Below are 25,969 nucleotides of genomic sequence, written 5' to 3' on the forward strand. Positions count from 1 at the left end.
TGGGAAGGATACAATCAGGAAGGAACTGTTCCCCTGACATTCGCCACACCGACGAACGATCATCAGACTGGTAGAATACGAACTTCGACTCGTCTGTCCATGGGACTGTTTTCCACTGCTCTACAGTCCAGGATTTGCGCTCCTTACACCATGTTAATCAGCGTTTAGCATTTGTTGAGGTGATCAATTCTGTTTAATTGTTCAGGTAATTCTGTTGAAAGTGTCATCTTGCATGCCTACTTTTGCAACTGTCTGTTCGAAGCCCAGTGTGCATATTTATAGCAGGTTCTGTGAAGTGTTGCATGCATAGGACCTGTTTCCCCATCCATGGAGGAGTGCCCGGATATTAATGGTAGGACAGTGTATAAAGAAATGTTTTATAATAAAACCAAAGACTAATAAAAGCCTTATACCAGGATTTGTTAACAATTATTATATATGAAAAATGTTCGCTAGATTTAAGAATAAATAAATGTGCAAAATCAGTTTTTAGGCGCTTTCGGATATATAAACTTCTGTACATTGTAATTTCCAGGAAAGATATATGAAGGAAGGCTGTTCCACAAAACGGCAGTTAAATGAAGAAGATGAAAAGTTGGTTCTGTGAGTTTGAAGTTGGACAGTAAATGGATGTTGGCTGGTGGAGGCACCTGTTCAGACTGTTTTAAAAGAGACAGCGGGAATTATAGAAGCCAATTCAGAAGAACAGTGCCCATGGAAGTATCTGTAAAAAAAGACATGCAGAAGAAACAGTGCATCTATGAGACAGCGAGTGGAGAGACTCTGTTAGAGAGGAGTCATTAATTAACCTAATTACCCCCTTCTGAATGGAATCTAGAAGCCTGAGAGAGGTTTTGGGGGCACCACCCCAGATGTGGGAACAATATTCCATGGCAGAGCGGATTTGTGATTTGAACAGAGTGAACAGCTGTTTGGAAGAAAAGTAACGCCGAGAGCGAAAGAGAAAACAAAGTTTTTTAGATGCAGAGGAAGCAATATTTGTAATGTACTTGTGCCAAGAGAGATTAGAAGTCAGGGTAATCCCCAAAAGAGATATATCATTTTGCCTAGAAATCGGAGTGTCACCAAAGATAAGCATCGGACCAGAAGAATCCTTTTTGCGACATATAAGACAAGATTGAGTTTTAGAAGGGTTGAAATCAACTAAGTTGTCTTTGCCCCACTGGAGAATTACCTGAAGTTCGGCATTTAAGGAATTAGTATAAGATATTCGAGAAGTTTAAGCTGATTGAGAAGGGCAAGATTTCTCAAAATAGAAAGTGGAATGCAATGTACTATCATCAGCAAAAGTATGGATAGGATTTCCAGTCAATGGAAGAAGGTCATTAATATACAAGAGGAAAAGAGGGGGGAAAAGAACTGAATATTGGGGGACACCAGTATTAGTGGAGAAGTTAGAAGACAGAGCCATTTACTACCACCCTCAGTGAGCGATCAGAGAGAGAACTGGATAACCAATTACAAAAAACAGTTGGCAAACCACAAGATGGAAGCTTGTTCAGAAGACCTTTACGCCGAACACGATCGACAGCTTTTGAGATGTCAAGAGCAACTGCTTGTTTCGTCAAACTTTTCCATTGAATTTCTCCATAAATGAGTAACATAAGCCAGAATATCATCAGTAGATCGACATTGACGGAATCCATACTGGCGATCGTTGATCAGACGGAAGGTTTCTAGGTAGTTTAAGATTTGGCGGTTAATTGATTTGTCCATTACTTTAGAGAGAGTAGAAGTAATTGCAATGGGACGATAATTGGATGGCAGGGATCTGTCACCCTTTTTAGGCTGAATATGAGAAAATTTCCATGCAGAAGGAAAAACACCTTTGGAATAAGAAAGTGAAAAAAGGCGGCAAAGAACAGGTGGAAGTTCAGGAGCACAGATTTTGAGAACAAGTGGAGAAATACCATCAGAACCTGAAGCTTTCTTAGCATCAAGATTCGTCAAAATCCTTCTGACATCCTTTTGACGGAAGACCACAGGAGGCAATGAGTGGAGTGTGTTGGGAATGGTGGAAGGTGTTTTACTAAGATCATTAATTCATAAGTTGGAAGAAAAATGGGATCCTAGAAAGTCAGCTTTATCCTTGGCCAAAGTGACAACAGAACCATCTGGCTTTCACAGAAGTGGGAGTAGAGATAGGCAAAAGTTGCAGCCAATGGCTTTGGCAAGAGACCAGAATGCTCGGCTACCATTAGGGTAAGAAGCAAGTTTTCTACTCTTAGCCTGTTCAAACTCTAGTTTGGACTGATTAATAACTGCTTTATTAATCGGTTATTAATCAGTTTAAATTACAATAATTACAATTGTTGCGAGCTTTGGTGTAGGCAGAAAATGAAACTGAAGAATTGGAAAAAAACCAATTACGATATGCAACATTCTTCTCTCGAACAGCCTTAGCACATTTATTGTAAAACCAAGGTCGAGATTTAAAAGTGGAGTGTGGAATAAAGGATTCCATTCCTACAAGAATAATTTCACTGACACGATCTGAGCAAACGTTGACATCAGAACTTTTGAAACAGTAATCCGACCAAGGAAAAGAAAAAAATAAATCTCTCAGGTCATCCCATTTTGCATTCTTGTAATGCCAAACAATACGAGGTTGGGAATAGCCATGAGATAAAGGCTCCATTGGAGAAAAGACAATCACCAAGTTGTGATCTGAGGTGCGTAAAGGAACTCTCACTTCGACCGTGTAGTAAGGATTGTTTGGGAGAAAAATATCAAGCGTGTTGGCTGTATAGTTAGGATTGTCCGGTATTCTTGTAGGTAAATGAACAATCTGTGCAAGGTCATTAGTAGTTGCAAAAGCCTCAGCATCTCGACCAGCTGGGTCGGTGTGACTAGAAAACGAAAGCCAGCTGGAGTTGTGAACATTAAAATCACCAAGGAAAATTACCTCACTGTTAGGAAAGTTGGACTGGAAGAAGTCAAGTTGCAAAGAGAGGAAGTCAAAGAGCTCCAAGTGATTAGTGGAGTTGGGAGAACGGTAGAGACAACAGATGAATTTGACATAATGAGGTAGAGAGATTTTAAGCCAGAGAAGATCGAAAAGATGAGATTTCAAATTACCAAGTCTCTGACAGGGAATATTGGAACGGACATATGCACAAGTACCACCTTTGAGGCAAAAGCAATCATACAGGGAATAATTTGGGCAACTGAGATGAGCAGTAGTTGAATCAACTGATAACTGAGATTCTGTCAGAAAAAGTACATGGGGTTTGGCAGACTGCAAGTGGAAATGGACATCGTTAGATTAGAATTGAGACCACGTATATTTGTGAAATGGACAAGGAAGTGTTTCTTTATTTGGAATCATGAAATTCTTTATTTGGTTCTTTTAGATCGCCTTGTCGAGTCTCTGCAAATTTAATTAAAATCAGACCAATCAGTCAAATCTGGAAATTATTTCGTTTTATCGATCTATCCATATACTGTATATTGTAGCTGAAGCAATGGATTCTGTTTATTACCACGTAGTGATTGGAGGAGTGAATAGGCAATATGGCGGATTCGCAAAAACGAAATGTTCTCTGTTCACTATTTTGTTATCAGTTTACAAAAAAAAAAAAAAAAAAACTTTCTCATCGAGTACCATTTTTCTTTAATATGAAATAGATCACACTGTGTAATAACTTATTCTAGTAGCTGTTTTTGGAATAAAAAAAGATGTTTTCAATACATTTTGAATTACTAACAATTTCTTTGTGTATGTAATTTTAATAGGAGATGCTAAGACATCGCATTAATTAATGAATTTCTCCCTTTTATAAGTTTAATGCTCATAATCCTACAGAAATCTAATCCAGTCATGTTTTTTCAGGAAGAACGGGACATCAGACCCAACTGAAGCAGGGGGCAGAGGAATACACTGATCCCCCTCCTCCGCTACCTCCAGACATTACCGCCTATCCAGGACCTCCGCAGACGGAAGGGGGCCCAAAGACGTACTCACCTCCGACAAAATTCCGTCCCTGGGGTCAACTGTTAGCTGTCGGTGCAGTAGTGAACAAGAGACAATATTCCACCCTCCACGTACCGAGGGCTTCTGCGACTGCTCACCGTGGAAGACAATCACGTCCATCATCGCAGGGCCAAAGACGCCCTCATCATCCTGCGGGTCTATCTTCATCCTCATCCTCTTCGTCGTCTGACTCGTCAGACGAAGAGGACGGTAATAATTCGGAAGTTACATTTACCGGATCGGAAGTGGCTCTGTCGAGAAACAGCATGTTGGATATGCAAGGCAGACGTGAGTACTGTTCGCTTTGATGCATGAAAATAATTGATTATCGATTGCATTGTCATCAAGAACACGTTTTATATTGTCTTTATTTAGGTCATTCCTCTGAAAGTACGCGGTAGATTAGAAAGTCAGGCGATGTTCCTCATTCGCAAAAATATACATCACGCCTAAAAGTTTCAAATACATCATTTTACGCCTACAAATTTGGAATAACCCATCATTTTCTTAATTTTCAAAGTTTTTATTAAAATAGGACCAACTTCCTTATCAATTTTCATTAAAATATTTTCTCTTATGCATGAAAATCAAAAAATTTAAATAATATTTAAGAAATTTCTAGAATATAATATTCGAGAATCCAGAAATGTATAAAACATTGCAGAAGAGTAGCGTTGTAGATTATTCTAGAAAGAATGATTTCTATAATCATCTACAACGCTTTTTCAATTTTTCTTTCTAGAAAGAAAGATAGATGATTGTTTCAGTATTATAGAAGATTGTAGATGATTCTAGAGTGGAGCTTTTATGGAATCATCTATTCTAGATCGTCAAGTCAGTGAAGTCTGCCCATCTTCACAAAATTTAAGGGGAACCTTGAAATCGCTTGGAATAATGTTAGTAAAGACATTATAAAATTAATCGCCAGAATGCCACGTCTGTGTAAGGCAGTGATAAAATCTCGTGGAGGATATTTTGATGAAAAATCAGTATAGTTGTTGATATTAATCATTTCAATATATTTTTCTATAATTTTTTCAATGCTTAATAAAAAATCGGTTCCAAATTTTAGGCTAGAATATGTGGTTTCAACCTCAGTTATGTCCATGTCCACCTACAGTTTGCCAAGCTCCACTTACTTTTTCTCGGTTTTCGGTTGCTTCAACCACTACTCGTCTCCCTTGCCCTAATTTTTCGCTTTATGATTCCTTTTGTTTCAAAGGCGGCACCTGTGCAATGTCCGTCATGATATTCCTTGTCAGAGACTTCCTAATTTCGAATCTCCTCTGACTTAAAGCTCTCTGCCCAATTCCTTCAAATTCATCTGTTGCCTCTATCGTTCTTCCAACTCAACAAATCATTCAGAACTTTTTTATTACCTTTTGAAATTCAGTTTATCAATCTAACTTTCCTAACAGTGAGGTAATTTTCCTTAATGATTTTAATGGTTACAACTCTCAGCTGCTCTCAGTTTATAGTTACACGACTGCCACGACGCTGAGGCTTTTGCGATTACTAACGACCTTACACATCTTGTTTATAAACTAACAGAACATTACATAATCTTAACCACAAATCCAATACTCTTGATCATTTTCCTCACTAAAACCCACCAAAGTACGTGGTCGATTTTAATGATTCCCCAGTTACCTCAGATCACAACTTGCTGATGGTCACTTTTGTAGATTTTTCTAAATTATTTCTGCACTGTATATGTATGTGTGTTAAGCGCTAAAACAACTAAGGCTGTGAGGTGTCAGTACGTTGTCTGTAAGCTGCCTGTATTCTATAGCCAATATGCCTTGGAACGAAAAACCAAAGTTTTCTAGAAGAAAGAATAACGTATACCACTCGTCTGAGACAGACTAATTCAGCCACATTATGAAAACAGCCCATAAACCCAGACATTCCTATGACAGTGTCATTTTGCTACACAACAATACGTGACCCTACTCTCGGCTCAATACACTATGGCAACCATCCAGAAACTGCACTGGGAAGTGATTGAGTATCCTCCGTACAGGCCGGACTTGACACCTTGTGATTTTTTTGTTGTTGGAAGACTAAGAAATGTTCTTCAAAAGGTCGATAACATCCAGACGATGAAGTGAAGGATGTCAACAACATAGCAAAGACTTTTATGAGAAGGGTATAAAAAAGCATGGGTGAAGATGGGAAAAGTGCCTAAATCGTGGTGGAGATTTTTTTGAAAAATATAAAGTACAATTTGAATCACCCTCATAGATTAGGTGATCCACTTCTCCTCTCCATTTTCCTCTAAAGGACACAAAGATAGAAAGAAAAATATTGACATATGGAATTAAATACAGAAGGGAAGGGAGACCGAAAGAAACAGAGAAAGAAAGAGAGATTAGAAAAATTGGAAGTAAAGAAGAAAGAGATAAAAACATTGGAAAAAAGAATAAGAGAAAGAGAGAGAGATTAAAAAATTATTCGCCTCGTTCCCCTGCAATTTGTCTAGGACTAAACTCGTATATCAAAGAGCACATCGAGAACTAATCTGCTTGGTTGGCAAACAACCATTACTGATATGCATTTAAGAATGTCCTGGAAATGATGATCAGCTCATGCTTCACTGAATCCATCATTTTTTGCTTGCTACAATGAAATGTCGCAGAGAATAAAAGCCAGCAGAAGCGACATCCAGACGCACACAGGCCCCATAAATAAAAGTCCCGCTTCTTATGCTTCACCCGGCTTTAGTTATGTCTCCGTAAAGGCAAGGGAACATTTTCCTTTAAGATACGGCTTCGATTCTTAATGGGTTATCAACTTGGAGTATCAGCTGACCCAGTGTTTCTCTCTTCTTAATATAAGGACTCTTCTATGGCCAGGGGTCTCTGCAAACTCGTGATCTTGCTCAGCCGTTGTCAAATAGAAGGGTGGGGGTAGCAAAAAAGATGGCAGGGTAGAATGAGTTAGGATCGTATTAGAACTGACATCTACTAGTAGTGTTCTAACCTTATCTTCCAGAATGTCGTTGGTTTGATGGCTCTGAAAATTGAGTTGCTTCTCCTCCGGAAACCTTATGGTTTAAGGCACGTCGCTATCGTAGTTATATCTGCGCCAACGACGTCAGTCATTTTGTTGAAGATTCAGCGCTCTCTGCTCGTGCTCCTTGTGCATACAAAGTAGCCAATCTTCATAGATAGGAGGGAGAATTTCATGGCAACGTTGTTCAGAGACAGTGTGGGAAGGAAGAAGACTTCATCTTTATGGGATGTAGAAAGAGAACGTATGGCAAAGTGCGTGTTAAACTGTCAGTCCCAGCGAGCTTAAACTGTTTTGTGAATGAAGTCGTGTTTAGTCACTGCAAACTGCTGTTAGCCCAAGTAATTATGTTAGATGGAATATATAATAAGACGCCCAAGTTTTCTTCTGTATGATGATGGCTTCAGCAGTTTCTTTCTTATTGTGTAACTTTGATTATAATTATTTATTGCATTATGTTAAGGGACATTGGTCCCTTAGCAGAGAAAGAGAGAAAGAAATGCATTTAGTAAATTACTTAGTTTCTGTGTATTGCAGTATTTGTTACTGAAAGCATTGAAACACAAATAAGTTTTTGTTTTCAGAAGTGGTGACATCAGCTAAGTCAAGTTATTTTGCATCTACCAATTTGCATATCGTTAAAAAAACAGCAACAATTCAAATGATCCTCGGACCTTGCCAGATCTTTCCCTCAAATACCTTGGGAGGGACCTTATTCCAGTGATCAACAACAAGCTACCTGAAACCCTTTATGACCCTTCATTCATTTTTGTTATTCTTTAAAAGGCTTGAGCAAAAATGGTTCCTACCATGGGAGATCCTACCATGGGGGGTGTTAGTAATGAACACTTTTTTCAAGAAAAGGGTGAACAGAAAGTAGACATGGAAGAGTCCAAATAGATTAACAACTAATGAAATCGACTTCATCCTCACTAACAGAAGATATATTGTGAACGATGTTATCGGCCTGAACAAGGTAAAGGTTGGAAGTGATCACAGAATGGTAAGATGTACACTTGATATAGATGTAGGAAAGGAAAAAACTGACTCGAGTAAATAATACAAAGGTCTTTGAGATAACAGAAGAGGAGAAAGAGCAGTATGTACTGGAACTTAAGAACAAGTTGCAGACTGCTCAGGACCAAGATATCGAAGAGGAATATTACAACTTTCTGAAAGTCATAAAGCCCAAGAAACCTATAGGGAAAAAGAAATCCAAAGAAGAAAAAATTAGTCAAGAAACACTTGTTATGATGAACAGAAGGCGACAAATGAAGAGCAAGATAAACACTGACAAGGAGAAAATTGAGTATACTGAGTTATGCAAAGTCATTAGAAAGAGGCTCAGAGAGGACATAAGAAGATTTAACACAAGAAAAGTAGAACAAGCATTAAGGGAAAACAAAGGATTTAAATCAGCAGCCATGAGCAATAATACAGAAAGAAAAATGATACTGAAACTGAAGAACAGCGATGGTGTACTTATAAACAGCAGAGAAGGCATAATTCGAATAGCAGAAGACTACTAAAGAGAATTATACAAGGAGCGAGGGAATGATGCCAGCAGTGGGGAAGATGGATTGCAAAGTAGCAACACATACGACATAGCCGATATTCTTCCTGATGAGGTAGAACGTGCATTGAAGAAAATGAAGAATCAGAAAGCCCCGGGGGAAGATGAAGGTACTGTAGAGTTGTTAAAATTGGAAGAGACATGACACAAAAACTGGCAAGGCTCTTCACAAAATGCATTAGAAAAGGTGTGGACCTCTAAGAAGTGGTTAATGCAATCATAGTTTTGATGCAAAAGAAGGGAGATAAATCAGAAAATGGAAATTATAGACCAATTAGCTTGTTATCCCACATCTACAAGTTGTTCACAAGGGTCATTACTAACAGATTAGAAAGAATACTTGATGAGAATCAATCGAAAGAGCAAGCTGGCTTTAGGACAGGATTCTCAACTATGGATCACCTTCACGTAATATCGCAGCTAATGGAGAAAGAAAATTAATATAAAATGTCTGGAATTTGTTGATTATGAAAAGGCATTTGACTCTGTACAGCAGGGGTGGTCAACGAGTCGATCTCGGATTTAATTTCGGTTGATCACGATGAATTTTAAACATACAGTCATCCCTCGATTTGTGCTCCTTGTGCAATGTAATTTTTGAGATAGTAGATCGCGGCACATTTTGAAGGAAAAAAAGTAGATCACATCACAAATTAAGTAGGCCACTCCTGCTATACAGCATAAGGCAATGTTTTGGGCACTGGAAAGACAAGGCATAGATACCCCACATATTATGATTTTGAAGAAAATATATGAGAACGCTACCTCCTTTATTAGACTAGACAAAGAAAACAGAAAATTTAAAATCGAGAAAGGAGTTCGACAAGGAGACAATATCTCTGAATCTGTTTACTGCTGCCCTTAAGGAAGCTTTCAGAAGATTAGACTGGTCGCAGAAAGGAGTCAATGTGAATGGAGAGTACCTAAACCATTTACGATTTTCAGATGACATTGTGGTCATAAGCCACGATCCCAAAGAATTAGAGGAAAATCTTAATCAGTCATGCGGAGTTAGTAAGGATTTCTGACTAAAGATGAATATGGCTAAAACAAAAGTAATGATGAACAAGTATGCCACAGAAAGGAAAATAAAGATTGCAGGAGTAGTAATTGAAAAGGTGGAGTCATATACTTATCTGGGACAAGTTATTAGCTGTAATAATGATAAATGGCTGGAAGTCGAGAAGAATAAATTTTGCATGGATAGAATTCAGGAAATATAGTCACATAACATTCAACAAGCTGAAATCTCAAGGAATTAAGAATTATATGGACACCACACTTCGTAGAGGAAAATCCCCCCTACTTTGAGCGGTCTTCTGATTTCCCCCTAAAACTTGAACCTGACCAGTGGCTAGACTTTATATCTAGATTTGTCTCGAACTCGGAACAATGTGTTGATCTTGAGACACCAACAACTGAAATCCCACCTGACACGCTATCTGCATTATCAATTTCCAGGGAACAGCTTATTGCTGTCATAAATTCTACACCGGCTTCTGCTAAGGCAGGTGCAGATGAAATACCCCAATTCATTATTAAATGTCTTAGCCCATACATTTTGGGTCCCCTTCTAACTATTTTTAATGCTATTTTGTCAAGTCATTTCTTTCCACAGCAGTGGAACATCTACCTTGTGAAGCCCTATACCAAAAATTCAATCTCCTACTCTTCTTAAGCATTAATGGCCAATCTCTCCAACGCCTCAAGTCTTCTAAAACTCCTAGAGAAGGTACTTCTCCCCATTCTAACTAAACAACTTCTTCCACATCAGCCTCATCAAATCCACTACTCTCTTCCTCATAGATCCACTGTGACTAACCTCTTAGCCACCACCAGCTCTATCCTCTCTGCGTTTGAATCTAATGCAGAGCTTGCAGTCACCTATGTAGACCTCGAAACAGCTTTCGACTCTATAAATGTTCCTGCAATGCTGAAGCTACTTTCAGACCATTATCAAATCAAGGGAGACACTCTACAGTCGGTGACTTCAAAATAGAATAATCCGGCTTACTGTCCACGGCCAAACATACGAGCGATGTGTCTCTTCAGGAGTGCCACAGGGTGGTGTCTTATCTGGGCTCTTGTTTACAGCGCTTATCTCACCGTTTGTTGAGTCCAGGCATGATACCTGTGTTATGCTGATGATATGAAACTCCTCACACTGATTTCTCCACATGATGATCTTCTCATGATAACAGCATCAATTAACAATATACTCCTGGAATTTGCAAACTACCTCAACCAGTTTGGACTAAAAATAAATCCAGAAAAGTCTGAATTTATGATATTCTCATTAAAGAAAACGCCTTCCTATATTCAGCCAACACTATGCTATTCCCATCGTCAAGAAACATACTGATTTGGGAGTTGTTTTTGATCTTAAGCTCTGCTTTGGTAACCATGGAAAAGCTGCTCACCCAGGCATCTCGACTCCGATGGATGGCCAAACAGCATTTGAATCATATTAATGAAGTAACGACCACCAGTATAAAAAGCATGTACGCTCCGCTTCTATATTCTGCAGAAGTATTGGCATCTGCTGCCCCTAGCACAAGTCGACCACTCTTTTCTATTGAGTTTCGGCTCTTAAAATGGGCCATAAACAAACAAACTTCCTCCACAGTTAAGGACAACTGAAATGGCCAGTTTGATAAAAATTTACAGGTTTCCCACGCTGATTAGGGTGAAATGCCTTACCACAACAGTAAAAATGATCACTGGAAAGATCTCGGCACCATCATTCTGGTACCTGTGCTTTTGGAGAGTCCCTCAGCCTTCTCTCAGAGCGACTCCAACTGTATCCCCACATCTCAGCCGTCTCCACCTATCCGATAGGTTTCTGCCATATCAGCTACTTTCATGTGCCCAGTCTTTGGATACTGACCTTAATAAGTTTTCTTGTGATAAGGAGTACAGACGCCGCATCCTTAAATTGTACTTCCCTGTCCCTGGTCCTTCTCCTTGAAGCTCGCCTTAATGCCGCAATCCAGCAATATAACATGAAGACGGCTTACCAACCAACCTTGCAGTTTTCCACCTATATATTCTTTGTGCATCGTGATGTTTATAATTGTATTATACTTTGAGTGTTGAGCTGTATTTACTTTTATTCGTTCACATATGCATTTTTATATTTAATTAATTAATTTTTTTCTTATATATTGTAATATTACTGTTAACCTCTGGCCTTGTGGCCGTATTGCAATCTATCCATTGTATTATTATTATTATTATTATTGCGATAAAGATTTCTACATACTGAAGAGCAATATCCCAGTTTGTCTGAAACGTAAAATAATGAACCAATGCATACTCCTCACCATGACTTATGAAAGTGAAACTTGGTCACTCACCAAAAGAATGGAAGAGAAGCTGAGAACTACACAGTGAAGAATGAAACGAATTATATTGGGAATCAGACTGTTAGACAAGAAGAAAAACACTTGGATTAGGCAGCAAACTCAAGTAAAGGACATTCTTATCACAACTAAAGAACTAAAAGGGTCTTGGGCAGGACACATAGCTCGAAGACATGATGACAGATGGACTAAGAAAATAACAGAATGGTACCCAAGTGGTGTTAGAAGAAAACCTGGAAGACAACAGCGGAGATGGATAGATGAAATTCATGAGTTTGTGGGTAGTAAATGGATGGCCATTGCACAAAACAGAAGGAACTGAAAAGTTGCTGGAGAGGCCTTCATCCTGCAATGGATTGAAAATGGATGATGAAGATGACCATGGGAGATTATTTTATATTTACGTCCACGCAAATGGTACCTTTACCTGGGCTGAAGATAGTCCCCCAAATCATGAAAACTGGGATGGAAGAATTGTAATTTTAAGTGTAAATCAACTACAGAAAAGTTCTTAAACATATTTTGTGTCCTTCGTGGGTAGCACAGTTGGTAGGATCGCCACCCTCTCCACACTGGGTGGAAAAGACCTGAGCTCGAGTCCCGTCAGTGACATGAGGAAATTTTATGGGTCTTTTTCACAACCTGGCTGGGTTAATAGGTCTCAGGCGTGGGTAGCGTGCCTTTTTTCTCCCCTTACTCGAGTTTTTCATCCAGGAAAAAGAAAATCGACCTCAGAACATGCAATTCACAGGCAATATACACGGAGCATATGTCCTTAGATCCCGATGCTCCTAAACTCCTGCAATAACTCGCTGTTGAAACTATTTCTCAACGTTTATAATAAAACAGGAAAAATTCAGTACAGGGTCTATTAAAAAATGCCCAATTCCTTATTGCGAATTATATAAACCTGATAAATCCAGTTGAGACTGTCACCACAGTAACGGTGACATCGAACAGTAGTAGGCAGATAATCACAATAAAGCTAATAATAAATCCAGAATAAAATAACTTTATTAAAAATTTATAATGCAATCTTTTCTTTCTGGACATTAAGCAGTCATGGATGGGTTCGTATCTTGTATAGAGGCATTACAAAGACCATCGGTACCACCAAGGTTTGCCAATACTTCAATTCCTTTATTCGTCTGACTACCTAAACTATCCCATGCAGTCTGTATATGTTCAGGAAATCTTTTAAAACAGGTTTGGTCAATATTCCAAAGAAATATCCCTTGGGGGTATTGAGTGAGGCTTAGAAGAGTACACGGTGATGCTGTCTGTTCATAATAGGTAAGACGTTCGCAAATCTCTTAGAACCTTAAAAGCGTCGACAGACGTTAAAGTCGTAAATACTTCCGATGACACGAAGCTATTGTCGAGCTTACATCCACGCCAAAATGGAAATCTCGGAAGACCAAAAAATATGGTTTAAAATGGCCCAAAAGATTTCAAAGGTAACAAGAATAAAAAAATAAATAGAATATTCAGAGTAATAGAATTGGAGGATGAGCGAAATTGAAAAATGTACGAATTGACAGAGAAAGATTGAGGACGGATTTATTATTATTTGTCAATATAACCAACTCTCAAGATTGTCGGGTCTATCGTACAAAAGGGTTGGTTGGCCTTGCTAAAAGAAAACGAAAAATATATCCTAATATGGAACCCAATCAAAAGTTTCACATTCGCAATAGATGGGCCACAATCTTCCATTAAAATGCCATATATTTTTTCGAAAACAATCCAGTATCTTCAGATGAAACAGATACAAAACTGAATGAGTATGCTAGCCAAAGCTGAGCACTTTTCTTTCAGATATGACGCTCAGTACTGATTAAACTAGTCTTGCCGTGCCAACTATTATTAATAGTTATTTTTCCGTCCGATGATGTCGCCATAGTTATCTTACATCTCTAAGGATGACGTTATTTTGATTAATTTTGAATTATTTTTACATTTTTCTTCAGAAGGGGAAGTTAACCAGTTAAATCCACGTTTATGTCGCTAATTAATGATTATCAGACAACAAACAGACGTGGATTTTGTTTTACGTCGTTGCAATTATAAAAGTCGAATGTCTCTGATAAAGTCAACAAGCAAAACTCGTTGAGTTAAATATATTGCGTTTTAACAAGGCATACTGCAAGCTGACATCTTTCCACAGCTATAATCCCATCTACCCATGGATAATAAATAGTTACACAACTTAATGGTTCAAACTGTTGTGTTCCTCAACATACATCTGAAAAAAAAAAATTCAAGAAAAAAAACACGATAATTGCCTCTACATAGCATAATGACCATAAACACGCGATGGAAGAGAATTTGGAATAAAAAAAAAAAAAAAAAAAAGCGAACAACGCATGCGCTAGAGTTACAACAGAACTTTTTGCACGCATATATAAACGCTAGAAATCATCTAATTTAGGATTGAAATCCAAGAAGTCATCTAAATATCCATTGGTCACGGAGCAATTAAGCCCTACACAATCCTTCCATATTTTAAGGATCCTCATTAAGAGCAGACGAAACTTTCACGCAATATAAAAACCAGCGTTCCGTGATCGGATCGCGTGCTGCAAATGGCGAATCATTGTTCGCTTGTCTGTTTGCATTTTGGCCATGTTTCTCCCATTCCGTCTCTATTTGTAGTTCCATGAATGTAGCTTTTTATTTACACACCAGTGTATCTCTTTTCCACAATCATTTATTCTGACTTGTTAGAATAAATGAATTGAAAATGATTTTTCTGAAGAACAGAACAGAGAACTGTATAGTAATACAAATTTCGCAGAATACAATAGCGATATCTTGAATAAAGTTTTTTTCGGACTGAAGAAAAACCGATTGGTAACGAAAATGCGCAACGGAAATGACATCACATCCTAAATTATGCTAATAACTAACTCAATCACTAACGTTGATGCGGTAAAGTGGCGAGCGTGCGCATAAAATGTTACATCATTCATACTGAATATTTTGACTGAAGTAAAACCGATTGGTAACGAAAATACGAGACGGAAATGACGTCACTTCCTAAATGATACTAACTCAGTCACTAACGTTTAATCGGTACAGTAAGTAGCGGGCGTGAGCATTAAACGTTACCCAAACGGTTTTACTTCAGTCTGAACGCAACAATAAAAAAATGCCAAGGATGTTTTCATATAAAATAAAACTTTTTTGCGTAAGGGGTACACGGGCTGTTTTTTTTTTTTTTTCCCTTTTATTAAATCCATGTTCCATATTTATGCTGTCTTTTTTTCACCTCCTAAGTATAAAATTTACTTCCCCTCGTAAATTAAACTATTTTTTCCTGTTGTCGGCAGTCGGTGGCTATCTTCATTAGCCTCATTAATGCAAAATGAATAAGCAACTCTGGCTAACTGCTAGCTTAACACTGAGATCAGAAAAAAATTAGCCGTCTTTAAATTTAACAAGGAAGTTTTCTTCGAGAATTTACTAGATAATTGGCGAACAAAAACTCTCGAACGAAAATTGCTTCTGTTTTTTTTTTTTTCATGCTCTGATTTCGATGTCTTGTCGTAACTGATGTACCAGGTGATTGCATCGCAACAGAACTGGGAAGCCACGCAGAAAGGAGACATCACGAGGCGATTCCTCCCAACTATAAACCAAACTCACCCAGTGCCTCCTCCCTGGTTCTCGCCTGGTCTGCATATGGCGTTTATCATCACTGGACACGGCCCCTTCGGTCAGAAACTTACGGCTATGGGAATTTAAAGAGACCCGCGGTGCCATTGTGGAGAAGAAGGGTCCTGGGAACTGGCATCTCATGTATGAGTGCCCTGCCTATGACAACAGTAGACTCAAATTTGTTACCGCAATTCAAAGGAATCCACGTAATCAGGAGTTCTCGCTGCTGCTTGATGAAAAGGCACTAACCGATTGTGCGCAGGAAATCTTTGCACTGAGGCGAGCCACGATTGCTGAAACGAGGACAACGTTGGATTATGTTGCCCAAGGTCTGAATCAGACAGGCGTGGGTTAGCTTCTACTCTGCTAGAGGACACTGCCCTGGTACCGTTCTGGTGCAGAATTGCTGGCACTCATAGATTGCGGGACACTGCTGCAAAACCCTTATAGGGTATAATCAGCTGGCACGGTTCTGCTGCGGGATTGGTGGCACTCTGGAGAACTCCTGAGTGCCTGATTTAGACTACAACCAACAAGGATTGGATATTGCTGGCACTGTACAAGTGCGGGATTTCTGGCACTCTCTGAGTGCGGGATATAGAGTGCACTGGCCTCTGGTGATCATGCAGGGGTTCCTGTCTCCTGCAACTTTAACTCCTACTCTCAGACCCCCATTTTCGCCTCACAAGGAGTGGACTCCTCAACTTTCAGTCCGCCCTCCTTTCCTCTCTTTCTGTCCCTTCTAACCTGTACCCCGGTTCTGTTTCCTTTTTTTTTTTTTTTTTGTTTTTAATTTGGCCTCTGTCAACCCTGGCAAAGGCCAGCCAGAGTATGATGGGCAGCCTGGCTCACCTCTCAGTGCTGGTAGCAGGAAACGTGAGGTCTCACTAGGGACTCTGTGGTGGAACGGCCAGAGACACAACAAAACAACATAACACTACTCTGACAGAAACCAGACATTACACTTTTTTTCTAGCTTTTACAGAGATTCTGTCCTTCTTCACAAAGTACCATGGTGCAAATGTAGAAAACCACCGGTGGCGCCTTCCAAAAGCACTATGCATTTCAACACTCACTGCAAACGCTATACAAAGGTGTTTTCATTCCCACTGTGACCTACTGTGCTGGCGTCTGGTATCATTGTGCGCTCATTGTTCGTAACTAGAGGAAGCTCACCTTCAATCAGAGTAATATCCTCACCATCTCACAAGTGCCTGCTGCACGGTCAGCGCACCAAATCCTGACGGGAGTTCTCCCTTTGGACATGGAGGTAATTTGGAAAGGCGTGCACTACTGGCTCGCTAAAGGGTTCCCTACCACCATCCTGGATTTCACTACTAACCCAGAAACGCCATCATAGAAGGAAAAAAAAAAAAAAAAAACGTTTGCAGTCCGTGTTCTTAACGGCTAGCAAACAAATGGAATACCACCCCAAAGGCTTTATAACTAAAAAATTCTTTCCTCAAATAGCCCAGATCTACTCTAAAGCTCAAGCACGTACAGCTAATGTTTATACCCCACATTCCAGATAACGGTCCATGGATCACAAACTTGCTTCTGTGAATAATGTGGATGACCCTCGCTGTCTCTGGGTTGAAAACGACGACTGGGATCACCTATTCTATGTTTGCCCACTCTATGAGGACCTGCGAATATTGCTCATAACAAAAAAGCATGCCCTGCCTCGAGGAAATGAACATCTTCTGATGAATGGGGAAGACCAGTACCACACTTTCTATGCCTTCGCCCATGATCTGTTTACCAGAAGTTCACTGGAACAGCGTCCTGGAACCAATGTACGTCCACTGAACAACATCCTCCTCACAGATATTGAACATTTCACCAGATTCGTCTGTTTTAATACACTGTGGCCACCTTCACCTAGATTGCGACCACTTCCACCTACTGGACTTGACACTCAGATCGCTTGAATTGCTAACCCCGGTAGTTTCACGTCCACTCCAAGATAGGATTTTCGAAGTCTAAACCTAGGGTTGGACCTTTCCAAGCCACTTGACGATCTAACGTGTCTTCCAGGAAGCTCGGGCGACACTGCCAGTGAATTCTAGGCGACCTGGCTACCTCCTGTGTGCGGGCAACGTAAGGTCCCATCAGGGGCCCTGAGGCCAAATGTCAGAACACACAACTGAACCCAACACACTATGTCGTATAGAAAAGACAACACTTTCACAGTGATGCTGTTTGTCTCCACAGAGTTCGCGGATGTGGGCAACCACAGGAGGGGCCTTTCCCCTAACACTGCATTTTTTCCATTCTGATTAAATAACTGCCAGCCGGTGTCGCTGTAAGAGAATTCTTTTCCGCTCATGCGCACTGATGAATCGCCATTAATTGCAAACAGACGCGAGGGAGGAGGGCGAAAATGAAGCCGTTTAAAACGTAATATTAATCGCGATTGGAAAACGGAGCTCGCGCTAATATTCGGCACTCTTTTGTGTCGATGAAATATTCATAAGTCGCCATTTATTCGCCGTCCGAGCTCGTTCTTTACGGCGCGCGATTAAAGCAAACAAAATGCCGTTAGTGCGCCCGCGTTAATGTTTATACGAACTGGTAACGGGCCCGTTGTTGCGGCTCTAATTGCGAACAGACACCGGGGGTTGTCCGCGGGCAGCAGACACATCCGAAGAGGGCGACGGACCTCTGCGAATTCGATTAAAAATAATCGCGCCGCATTAGTGTCACTGCGAAGGGCACACGCACACTCGGACAGGCTGCGGATCGCGAATAACCATCGCCCTAACCGAGCCTGTTAGCGGAAATTACATTCCCAATTTCGGAGGCCTCCGGGGAGCGGCACAGACGCATGCTCTTGAGTTATTGACATCCCTCGATGGCCCAACGTGACAATTCGACTAACGTTCGGACGAATGCGTGCGGAACGTGAATCGGATGATGGCGACATTACGGAGCAGCCTGAAGAGGACGCGGCTCATTCATTAAGAGCACCTCTGGGCAGCTGGGCTCGGCCATCAGCCTGCTGCTCCTTACTACTTTCTTCTCTCTCTCTCTCTCTCTCTCTCTCTCTCTCTAGGTTTCTTTTCGTCCCTTTCCCACTTTTACCTTTCTTTCGTCTGTTTACCTATGTTTCTTTCTTTCTTTAATACTGTTTTCCTTCTTTGTTTTCTTTATTACTTTCTCAGTCATTCTTTCTTTCTTTATCACTTTCTCCCTATTCCTTTATTTTTTTTATTTGTCTCTATTTCCATGTTTCTTTCTTTTTCTTTGCCGCTTTCTCCTCTTTCTTTGTCTCTCTCTCTCTCTGCCCCCTCTCCCTCCCTCCCTTTGTTTTTCCTTTGTTTCCTCCCTGTTTGTCTATTTCTTTTTCTTTCTTTGTCAGTTTCTCCCTCCTCGCTTTCTCTCTGTGTGTCTCTCTCTATATATTTCAATCATTCGTCTTTCTCACGCTTTCTTTCTATCTTTCTTTCTTTCTTTCTTTTTCTTTCTTTCTTTCTGCCTGTCTCTGTGTGTTTTCATATTTCATTCATTCGTCTTTTTCTCTCTTTCTCTTTTCTTCTTTCTTTCTTTCTCTTTTGTTCTTTCTTTTTTTCTCAGTTTCTCACTGGCTTTCTTTCTACGCATCTCTCTCTCTCTCTCTCCTCTTAATTTATTCACTCGTCTTTTTATTTTCTCTCTCTTTCCTCCTTTCTCTTTCTTTTTTCTGTGTCTTTCTCCCTCTTTTTTAAATTTCTTTCCTTCTATTTTCTCTTTCTTCCTGCTGACTTTCTTTGTCTCTTTTTGCTCATTCATTTGTATTCTCTTTTTCTTTCTGTGTCCTCTTTAGTTCGCCTTCTCTTTCCCCCCCCCTCTCTCATGCTCAATTTTTTCTCTTCTTTTCCTATCTAATTTCCTATTCCTTCCGTTTATTTGTCTTTCTCTCTTTTTCTTAATCTAAGACCTGACGTAGCAGAGTGGTCAGGAACATGAGTGCAGTATCACGCGCTCTTTGAGTGGACCAAAGTTCAAGCCCGTGATTGCTAAATATGGTGCTGTTTCTTGTATTCTCTCTATGTCGTGAATTCCTCTGACCGTTTAGTAGTCCGGCAGTAGAAAGAGAAAATTTATTTTTCTGGACAATTTAAGAAAAAAAAAGTGAATGATCGGAAATTCCTCCTTCGAATCATCCTTTTTCTTGTAATACAAAAAGGTGTGTGTGTGTGTGTGTGTTAATTGTACAGTGGGTGATTGCTGTTCCCTTATTTGCGTTTTGGCTGTCCGAATACAACAGTGTTTATTAAGCGTTATTCATCTCTCTCTCTCTGCCTCTGCTTGCAGAAGAAATCAGATTAATTTACCGTAATACAAATATGTACGTACACATACAGTACCTGGCGCAAACCGTAGCGCCTCCTGCCGGTATTTAAAGCGAACTAATGCTACATTCTAACGAGCCGTTTAGCTTAATTAGGTCTAAGATTGCTCAAATAGGTCATCATAAACGCAAAAATCGTGCGCCGACACCCAAAACCTACGAACGCATGCATGCACACTTTTACGTTTGCTTCCCGTACAAAGTTCACGCTTGGCTGGCTTCGGGCAGAAGAGCTGGCTTCACGTGCCAAGTCGCGGCGGCAGAAACTTTAAAGGTTCCCCCCTTAGTACCTGCGTCTCCCTGGCCGTGTTCAGACGTGTGCGCAGTCCGTCTCTGGTGAAGTTGGCGTCGTTGGGCGCGCGTGCTGTGAGGGAGAGCGAATCGTTGAGAAAGCGGCCGAACAGAAAGCGGAATATCTCTCATGGACTGCTCTCGACAACCTCCGGGAGTTCAGGAGACCCAAACGCTCCCGCCCGTAGCGATAAGGTATGGTTTTCGTTGAGGATCTGTTCTATTATCTTAAAGTATTTAAGTGTGGTCTCGAGCTAAAACTAATTACGCTGTCGTCTGCTTCGTACAGATAATGAGAACGACTCTCCCTCGTCGCTTTTAAAACTCTTTTAAGCGGCATTGTCGTTCTGTTTATTCTCGTATTACGACATCGTGTACAGCGCGAGCTGAAATCGACAATAAGCTGCACGTGCGCGTGTTGTTTGTTTTCGATTGTAGTACAACCTCGAAATTAAAAGCAGTTCGTCCGATGAAATGTACACCCCTGCGCGCGTTTCGTTTATTATTACGTCATGCAACAATCGTCTCGTTGCCATTTTGAAAAATATGTCTTACAGTCTATCAAAAGATAAAAAATCTACGATTAATATCTTCTGATAGTGAAATTCGACAATTTGAAGTTAGTTACGACGCATGCGCTATAGTAGCCAATAATCGAAGATTAAATTTTAAAAAAATATAAATAAAATTCTAGAAAAAAATTACAAACTTTGGGATTTTCCATCCTAGCCCCGATGAATTTCAAGAAAAAAAAAATAATAAATTTATAAAACTGGCTGGAAATTGGACACGTATGCTTAGAATTGGTTAAACATCCGGGTATTGGCAAATTCCCTATCTTCAGTACCTATAAATGGAAGGGTTCTTTGCCTCTGTAGTGAATCAGATGTTGGCCTTTTGTTTAGGAATATTCCTACGCGCATAAGCACTTTTCTTTGTGAATTTTCAATAATTTAAATCTCCATTTATTGTTTGTTCCTGTTTCAATGTCCTTTTCCACCATAACTTCTATTTTGGTAACAAATAAATCTTTTTTCTCTCTCTGTTTGGTCGCATTATTTACAATTTCTCTCTTTAACATTGACTTATATCCTTTGGTAACCATGGTTATCCGAAAGCGGATGTGCTGCTCGCTACTCCGCTCGATTTTTTCTAGAGCGAAACAAATTTTTATTCTCTTTCTGGTCCAGTTTGTGTAAACATTTATCACAAACAGCAATAAACGCTCAAAATTTGGAAAGCCACCCGGATAGTTCAAAAGAGTAGACAATAGTGAATTTTGCTGTTGACTATCTGGGAAAGAAAGAAAGAAAGAAAAAAAGTGTTACAACAATCTGAAATTTACTGCCTTGTGCGTCACTAGCCAAACTTAATAATTCGCGCGGACTCTTTCTTTATTGTCTGACAACGCTGCAGGCAGCGTTCGATGAGTTGGTAATCTAATTTAAACGCCAGTCGACCAATAGACGTGACAGAGCTTATTGGAAGGGTTAAGGAATGCTTGTATCATAAGTGAGAGAAAAAACGAGACTCCTGGTTAATGGATTACAAAACCTTTTGGGGAATTTCTTCATCCTTTGAATAATTATTGTCCGAGGGCTTTTCACAACACTAGAATCCATGTCCCCTAAATTCTTTTGGTGGGAAAAAATGCGAAATGACATTCGTCAGATCATATTACACGTGTAGACTGAACCTAAGACCACTGTTGCTGTTTACGATACCACTGCCAACGGATATGTCTATTCCACGTGGCAGAAGTTGCTCCCCATCATTGAGTATTTTCTTCCACCTTTCTGCTTGTCGCTGTTGGATTTTCCAGTCAATATCCACGGGTATAAGCCCTTGGCACAGTTTGCACGGCAGTTTCGCACTTGTTCATAACCTGATGTTGGAATGCATATCTGCACCACCACCACCAATCTTCAGATTCTACTTTTATCTTATCCATTGTATTTCTTTAGTTCGTTCTTCAATAATGTTGTAACCTATTTCTTATCTGTTCTCCATCAGAAGATCAAACTCTTAAAACGTAACTTCTAAAGTTCCCTTTCCACTCCTGCCTATCTTACAGAACCCTACCGGATCCAGTTCACCTCCATTCATTGAACATTATGACCTCCATGGTACATTCGCCAAAAACCTTAATACATCTAACCAAAAAAAAAAAAAAAAAAAAATCCCTCTCCATTTTTTAAGATGGAAGTTTATTTAGAAAACATTACACCAAAAACGATCAAAAGCCTTTGAAATGCCGAGGGCAACTGCTTGAGTTTCACCAAACCTTTCCATTGATTTTTGTGCGTAGATGGGTAAAATAAGCCAACATATCACCGGTGGAACGACACTGACAGAATCCATATTGGCGATCATTGATTACATGGAAGGTTTCTAGATAGTTTAGCAGTTGGCGGTTAATGGATTTCTCCATTACTTTAGAAAGAGTAGACGTAAGTGCAATGGGACGATAATTGGAAGGGAGGGATTTGTCACCCTTTTTTTAGGAACTGGCTGGATATGAGGAAATTTACAAGCAGAAGGGAAAAAAACAGTGGAATAAGAAAAAAGGCAATTCAAAACAGGAGAAAACTTGGAACACAGGCTTTAGAAAATGTCACCAGGACCTGAGGACGTTGTTGTTGTTATATTAGGGTTTTAGGGCCATATTGCTCCGTGTCTGTAAACTGAGTATATTCTGAGGTAATTTTCTGTTTGCTGGATAAATAACCCGAGTTTCCGGGAGAAAACTATGCTACCCTCGCCTGAGACCGACTAACTCAGCCATATTGTGAAAAAGTCCCATAGAAAATCCTTCCGTCATTGACAGGAACTGAGGTCTTCTCCATCCAGTGTGGGGAGGATGGCAATTCTACCAACTGTGCTATCCACGAAGGCCTTGAGGATTTCTCGACATCAAGATTGCTCAGGATTCTTCTTTCTTTCTTTCTGTCAGAAGACAAGACCGGAAAGGTAATTATAAACAGATCATGGTAGCGTTCCCTTTTTCCATAACCTGAGAGAGAAGACAGATTCCTTTAGTCAAAAAAGAAGAGTGATAGAGGAACAAATTATGCTTGGATTGCGCAGCGCTACAGATCCACGATAGGAATAGCCTATACCATCAATTAAGATCACTCAGCCATTAACACTATCGATTTCTTTTGGATAAACTGCAAACACGAAAATTAATCCACGCAATCAATGATCTCAATATACAGTAGCTGTTAAAATTAGGCATTAAAAATTCATTGGGCGTTCACTGGAAAAATAATTCGCTCCATCACTTTAATTACGCCTACCCTGACTAATTGATCTCCCCCATATACTAAATGAACCATGGAATTTCGATTATTGGTAATAATTAAACTCATTTCGCATTTTTGCCCTACAGAGGGCGTTAAAAATTATAGTTTACCATTCCAACGATCCTGTACATCAACACTTGGCACACAACATATTCCTTCATCGTCTAGACATATACAGCAGACTGTGAAAGTTCACAGCAAGAAACGTTTTAAGAAGTTGGGGTAAGGATGGGGATTACCAGAGAGAGAGAAAGAGAGACTTCAAACAGAAATCGAAAACTCATTCCATTAGTTTCGAAACATCCTTAAGTTTTGTTGTCTTTAGGATAAAATAATCCCTTGACAGCTGGCTAATGGCATAAAATATTTGACACTAAAACGTTGAAAAAGAAATGCGCAAAGAGGATCAATACTTGTTGTTGAAATCTTGATATTTTCAGCCATTTATGACGTTGCGTGCGCCACGTCATAACACGCAATCATGCACGCGCCAGATTGCGCGCATTCTGGAAAATGTTGTTTAAAAGAGTTGAAGTTTGGAGATGCCAATTACTGCGATTCGATGGTTAAAATAACAAAACAATATCGTGTTCCCTAATGTTAATTATCTCTATTATTTTATATTGCTTAATCGATATAAACAAACTGCACGCAAGTATGAAAATCAAGATAAACAACGTAGCACGTAAATTATTCCAAGTTAAAGTTTTCTTATTGGGATAAAAAAGAATTTTTGAACATTAGAAAATACACCACAACACTATAAATATGTGCCTTTTTATCTGCTGTAATCTGAATTTTTGTAGTTAAATTTTATAAAATAAGTTTGTATTTTTAAATTATTTATGACAAACAAAAAAAAAAGTAGTTGGTGATCTATTCTTTTAATAATTACCAATTTATTTAGAGATTCTAGCATTTCAGGATTTCTTTTTGCGTAGCGTATTGTTCAAAAAAAAAAAAAAAAAAAAAAAACTTTTATGCAAATCATATAAAACGGAGAACCGGGTTTTTTTTAATTACATGATATTTTACTAGTTTATTTCCAGGAGCGGGCATGCCAGGGGGACCAACGTTCAAGGGGTACCACATATGAAGAAAATTTTGAAGGGGCCGTCAAATAGGTCTGTACCCCTTTTGTCAAGGCTCCAAGTTTATGTTCTCTGATGAGTCCCATTTTATCCGACAAATGGATTCTAGACGTTATTTCATCTGTAGGCAACGAGGAATGTGGTACTATCCCTTCAACATCAGAGAAAGGGACACTTAGAGTGGAGACGGCGTTCCCCCTCTTGATGTTTTTGATAGGGGTACCGTAACTGCGCAGAGGTACCGAGAACAGTCCTCGAACTCTATGTGAGACTTTTTAGGGGGTGCGGTTGGCCCACATTTTCTTTTCTTGCACAACACTGCACATTGAGCTCAAGTGGTGGAGGATCTTGAAACTGAAGATATCCAAAGACTGCCGTGGGCAGCACGATCACAAGACTTAAATCCGATAGATTTTCGTACGCCCTTGGACGTCGCATTGCCAACTCCTCGATCACTTGGTGAGCTAAGGTCTGCACTGGTGGAAAAATGGGATTTGTTGCCACAGAATCTTATAGACACTCTTATATCGAGCATGGTTCACCGTTGTCAGGCCTGTTTAGCTGTTTAAGGGATCATCCAATATTTTGGAACATCTTGTATCGACTTCTGTAATGTGGCTTTTTTGTAATTCTTATTGAACCCCTATAAATGTCCCTTATACCTGTTCGAAGTTTCTCGCTGTCTCCTCATTCCATCGTTATTCTATAGTATTACTCCACCATACCAAATTTTCCCCACTTCATCGCGAGCTGCACGAGTAATACTACGCTTTCTACGTATTCTGTTAATTTTGTCGAGCAGTGTATATATATTGTACATTTAACTACCTTAAGTTGGAATTGCTAACTCCTTGCGTTTTGCAGCTAGCACTATTCAAACCTGTGTTTAATGCAATGAACTTACTGCTCACAACAGAACAAACCTTATCTTCACAACGAGTTGCCCTGGTATTACACTACCATCAACAAGGAACCGATTAAACCATAAGTTTAACTTGTTATTTAGGGGTAAGAAAAGCTCAAAATCTCTGAAAAGCCTCTGGTAGAGAGTAGGAAGCAAAAAAAAAAAAAAAAAAAAAGTTTGCAGGGAGGAAAGTAAAAGAGAGATTTGAAAAGAAACAGCTTAAACCAATTAGAACGACATTTCCTTTCATAACAAATCTTTTCAATGTCAAATAAACCTTTTGATGATGCCATATGTTTGAAAGTAGCGCAAATACCAAACAAATAGCATTGCCAAAGGTTAATGTGCACTACTTTAAAAATAAATGTAATTGAAATTAGTGCAATGCCAAGGCAACATGTTCTGTGGTTTTAGGCTACATTTGCCATACTCTGTTTACAGAGG

At 39.6% G+C, this 25,969-nt stretch overlaps 1 protein-coding gene across 6 annotated transcripts in view; it reads left to right on the plus strand.

Moving 5' to 3' along the window:
• LOC150078006 (teneurin-m-like) overlaps positions 1–25,969 on the plus strand; it is a 432,793-nt gene that overhangs the window by 296,909 nt on the left and 109,915 nt on the right. For 5 of the 6 annotated variants that reach the window (XM_090384265.1, XM_090384268.1, XM_090384267.1 and 2 more), the window contains exon 4: positions 3,854–4,282. In XM_090384265.1, coding sequence (XP_090240391.1) covers positions 3,854–4,282 — 429 coding nt within the window. Of the gene's footprint in view, positions 1–3,853; positions 4,283–20,260; positions 20,421–25,969 lie in introns of those variants that run through there. The other variant, XM_090384270.1, reaches the window with a different exon arrangement.

This window comes from Mastigoproctus giganteus, chromosome 11, assembly GCF_048544385.1.
Source record: "Mastigoproctus giganteus isolate SK-2022 chromosome 11, ASM4854438v1, whole genome shotgun sequence".
Classification (NCBI taxonomy): Eukaryota; Metazoa; Arthropoda; class Arachnida; order Uropygi; family Thelyphonidae; genus Mastigoproctus; species Mastigoproctus giganteus.